Genomic DNA, 4351 nt, shown 5'->3' on the forward strand with positions numbered 1-4351 from the left:
AATTGGCCAGGGAGCACAAGGGTGGGTTCTGCCTCATCTACACCCAGATATGGGTTGGAGGAGGCGTGGCTTGGTTACCCAGGGAAAATCCAGGTGTTGTCACCAGAAAAGGGGGATGGATGTTGGGCAGATGGAAAAGACAGATGAGTATCTCGGTCAGCTATGTCATCCTCAGGCACCAAGATTCCGAGATGACAATGTTTTTGAGGCTGGGATCTTATAACCACAACTCTTTCTTTGATACCAGATGTGGGAAGATTGTTGCTAGAACATTCATCAGCTTCCTCTCTAGACCCACCAGTGCCACCCACCGTGTCTTCTGTCTACCCTTTTCCTGTCCTGCGGGTTGTTTTCTCCTAAGCTCCTGGAACAGGTGGCTGTTTCATGCTGAGCGCAGGGGGTTTTTGTAAGGCTCTCCCTGTCACTCTTCTCACTGTGTAGTTTCTCCAACAGCACAGAAATAGACGCCTGTGTCTGAAGGCTGCAAGCCCGTGATGGTCAGCTTTAGGGATTTGCTTCCTTTCTGAAAGGACAGAGCATATCGTCCTTGCTTTTGGCTGCTGCTATCAGAAAACATGCTAATGATTTGAGCCATCTTTCCATTGGGAGGCTGGTGATACCAGTTCATCACATAGTAGTTATAGCTGAGTGTGAAGCTGCAGTCCAACATCACAGACTGTCCCTCCTCTCCACGCACTGTACTCAGAGATTGACGGACCTTGTCCGCATATCTGGATCCTGTAGAAAAGAAGAAAAACAGGACTTAGCTGCTGCCATTGCTGCCAAGAAAGCTGTCACAAAGATTCAGGTTTTGACCCAGAAAACAAAGTGGGGAAAGGCACAGTCATGTTCTCTTCTAACTTCCTTCCCAAACCTCCTTCCTCGGGCCCCGGCCACAGGGTTGGTGCGCTCCTTACCAAGGTGGATGTGCATAACACAGCCAGCAGCCTGGACTGCATCCTCGGGGTCCTTCCTGCCCAAGCAATGGCTCTTATTCTGCCTGCCACCTGCCAGGCCCTTTGTAGTGTCACTGGAGCTGGGTGGCCCTGCGGTTTTGCCACTATAGAGCTGGAAGCCGGGGTTCTGCCCACGCAAGCTAAGTCACACTTCCTGCCGTCTGTGTTTGCCTCTCTTCCTCCAGGCCTCTCTTCTCTAACTGATCTGTAACATGCTGCATGCTGTTTATCATGAAAACTTGTCCAATGTAGACATAACCAAAAAGGAGAACGTAGACAATACAATCCAACCATAATCTCATCACCCAGAGATAAATACTGTTAACATTTCGCTGTATTTCTTTCAGTATTTTTAATGCAAATATGCGTACTTTCAGGGAATTGGGATCAAATTAAAGTATTTTTGTTTACCGTTATGTACATGAGCGTGTCACAGGTCACTCAACTGCATGTGAAAATGTGCTGTTTACAGCTTCGCGCTACTCTGTCGTATCAGCGTGCCTGAATTTGTTTAAGCATCACTGTTTGACAACATTTTCTTTCCTCTTTGACTGGTTTAAATAAGATTCAGTGGACATTGTAAATATAAGTCTTTGCCTTTCTGACAATTTATTTGTATGTAGCTATGTTGTTTTAAAGTTTTTAATCACGGAAAACGCAAACATCCACAAAAGAGAGAATAGTGTAATGAAACCACTCGTACTCATTGTCCAGGTTCTTCAATTACCAACTCATGGCCGATCGTGTTAGTTCTCACCCTCCTCATCCTACACACATCTGATGTCTCCCACTTCTGCTTAGTTTAAAGCAAATCCCAGACATCTTGGGGCTGTGTACTTTACTCAAGAGACACGTAATGTTGGATTGTCTTTGTGTGTGTGTGTGTGTGTGTGTGTGTGTGTGTTGCTAGTGACTGTTCATAAACAATGACTAGATCTATTGTTTGATTAGGAGTTGGTTTGCAAAACGATGATATTCTAATGATATCATTTCTACTTCATTCATTAACTGAAATATTTCTATAAAGATAATTTTTCCTTGTCAATTACTTGATTTTTCTTTGGGGTTAAGTGTGTGATTCTTTCCATTCATTTATTAGTCTTCAAGATAATGAGCTTTTGACCTTTAGGGTGGCCAGCCATCCCTGTTTGCCTGAGATGGAGGGGATTCCTCAGGACACGGGGTTTTTCGGTACTAACCCCGAAATAGTCCCAAGCAAATCCCAGGCAACCACGGTAAATCTCCAAAAGTAATTGAGGAGGATTCTTTTATGAACTCACGGATTTAAACACACTTGGTGTGTTTCAATCTGTTGGATTCATGGTCTTTTTGATGTGGGAATTGTCCCATCTTTACCAGCAGAAATCCTTCCAGGCTGCTCCTGGTCTTTTTGATATGACCTCTGTGGTCCGTGATAGTTTTCCTAGTTTTCTGGGAGGAAGAGATATTCTAGGCTCATTTGTACACTTTCTCCCCCAGAAACGGAGTCAGCCATGTGTGATTAATGGTAAATGTGTTTTCTCTTTCCAGTTCTGATGTTTTTATTATTTTTCTGCACTCGTTAAGACATTTAGTGAAATGTAGAATAGAAAGAATAATATTGGAAATTGTTGTCTTTTTCAAATTTTTAAGGGAATGCTTTTAACATCTCACTTTGAAAACAAATTCAAAGATTCCCTTTGCCAGGTTAAGTAAGTTCCCTTTTCTTCCTAGTTTGTGGAAAGCCTTTAATTATAAATACTATGTTAAACTTGACCAAATCACTTTCCTGCATTTAGTGAGAGACTTTTATAGTTAATATCTTTATGTGCGGTATGTTGCACTGATATTAAACACTCCTCATACTCCTGAAATAAATCCTAATCGATCATGGTGCACTGGTAACACTTTTTAATATCCAATGCTGGTTTGGTAAGTAAGTTCTAGGAGTAGTCATTGCTTTTCATATGTAATATTGGTCTATAATTGTCATGTACAATCTGTTTATTTTTGTCATTGTGGTTCTCTTGGTCTCATAAAATGTCTTCTTGTTTTCATTTTTCTCAGTACTCAGGTATGGAAATTATTGGTCTTGGATTTGATGTAACTTGCCCGTGAAACCATATGTATGCATGGAGTATTAAATTTCTTTAATTTACGTATAAATTCAAGTTATCACTTTTTTCTTGTCCGTTTTGCTAGACTATAATTTTTTAGAAAGTTTTACATTTTGTTCAAGTTTTCAAATTTATTTGTATGAATTTACTCCTTGCATTGTCTTATAATTATTTAAATGTTTACTATGTAGTTACGATCTTCCTTTACACAACTTTTTTCTGTCTTGCTTTTTTCCTTGACAAATTTTATCAGAGAATTGTCCATTTTCTGATTCTTTTCAAAGAACCATTTTAAAATGATTCTTTCCTTCCCTTCTTTGTCTTTATGTCTTTAATTTCAGCTCTTATTATTACTATTTTTTCCCTTTGGTTGTATGCTCTTATTCTCTTTTAAAACTCTCTGATTGAATGTTTAGCTCATTACAATCAGTCTTTTTGTTTTGATCTAGTTTTAAGGCTATAGAATTTTCTCTGTGTCCTGCTTCGGTTCATTGCACAAGTTTTAAAATGTGGGCCTTTCACAATTGTTCAGTTGTAAGTATTTTAACAATTCAATTATAATTTCTTTTTTGTTTCATAAATTATTCAGGAGTGCATTTCTTTTTATTTGAAGTTGGCTTTTTAGTAACAGTATCTGACTTTGTTCACCGTAGTAAATGAACCTGATCGGTATGACATTGATGCTTTCATACTTATTGAGATTTGCTTTTTTGTGGTCCATTATTCTAATTCTTAAGGAATAATTTCTGGATGTAGAATTGTTGAGTAAAATTATTTTATATGTATTAACAAATAACCTCTACAATGACTATACACATTGACATTTCTATAGCGTTTTCTAAGAGTTTTGTTTCATGACATCAGCATCTAATGCTTAAAAATATTATTTAACGATTGGTAGAGAAAAAAAATTATTTCCTTGTTGTTTTCATGTGCATTTTATCACTGAGGTTAGATTCTTGTCATTTTTGTATTTGTTATTTTTTTTATTTGGAAATTATTTGTGCATATCCATTGCCGTTTTTTAAATTGGTATAATTTTTCTCTAATTTCTTTGTAATACTTTATTTTTTAAGGCTATTAAACAGGTTTGTGCAAAAAAGATCAATGTCCCAGAGTCCACTACTGATTCTTAACCAGATAGGTAGGTGGCTGCATGTTTATTACGACAGTTCCTGAGCTCCTTGAACTAGTTGTGTATCCGGTTCCTCCCAACCCCACAACTCACCATTACTTTGATACATCTTTACATTTAAACCACAAAAGCTCTGTGGCCTTTATCCAAGTCATTTCTGAGAA

The 4351-nt window shown here is 38.3% G+C and overlaps 1 gene segment (V, D, J or C); it reads right to left on the bottom strand.

Moving 5' to 3' along the window:
• Window positions 1-410: 410 nt before the first annotated feature.
• LOC121103625 lies at window positions 411-1140 on the bottom strand. The segment is given in 2 exon segments: window positions 411-738; window positions 918-1140. Coding segments are annotated over 2 exon segments (324 nt in total).
• Window positions 1141-4351: the final 3211 nt, after the last annotated feature.

Source organism: Ursus maritimus, unplaced genomic scaffold (genome assembly GCF_017311325.1).
Source record: "Ursus maritimus isolate PB19 unplaced genomic scaffold, ASM1731132v1 scaffold_198, whole genome shotgun sequence".
Classification (NCBI taxonomy): domain Eukaryota; kingdom Metazoa; phylum Chordata; class Mammalia; order Carnivora; family Ursidae; genus Ursus; species Ursus maritimus.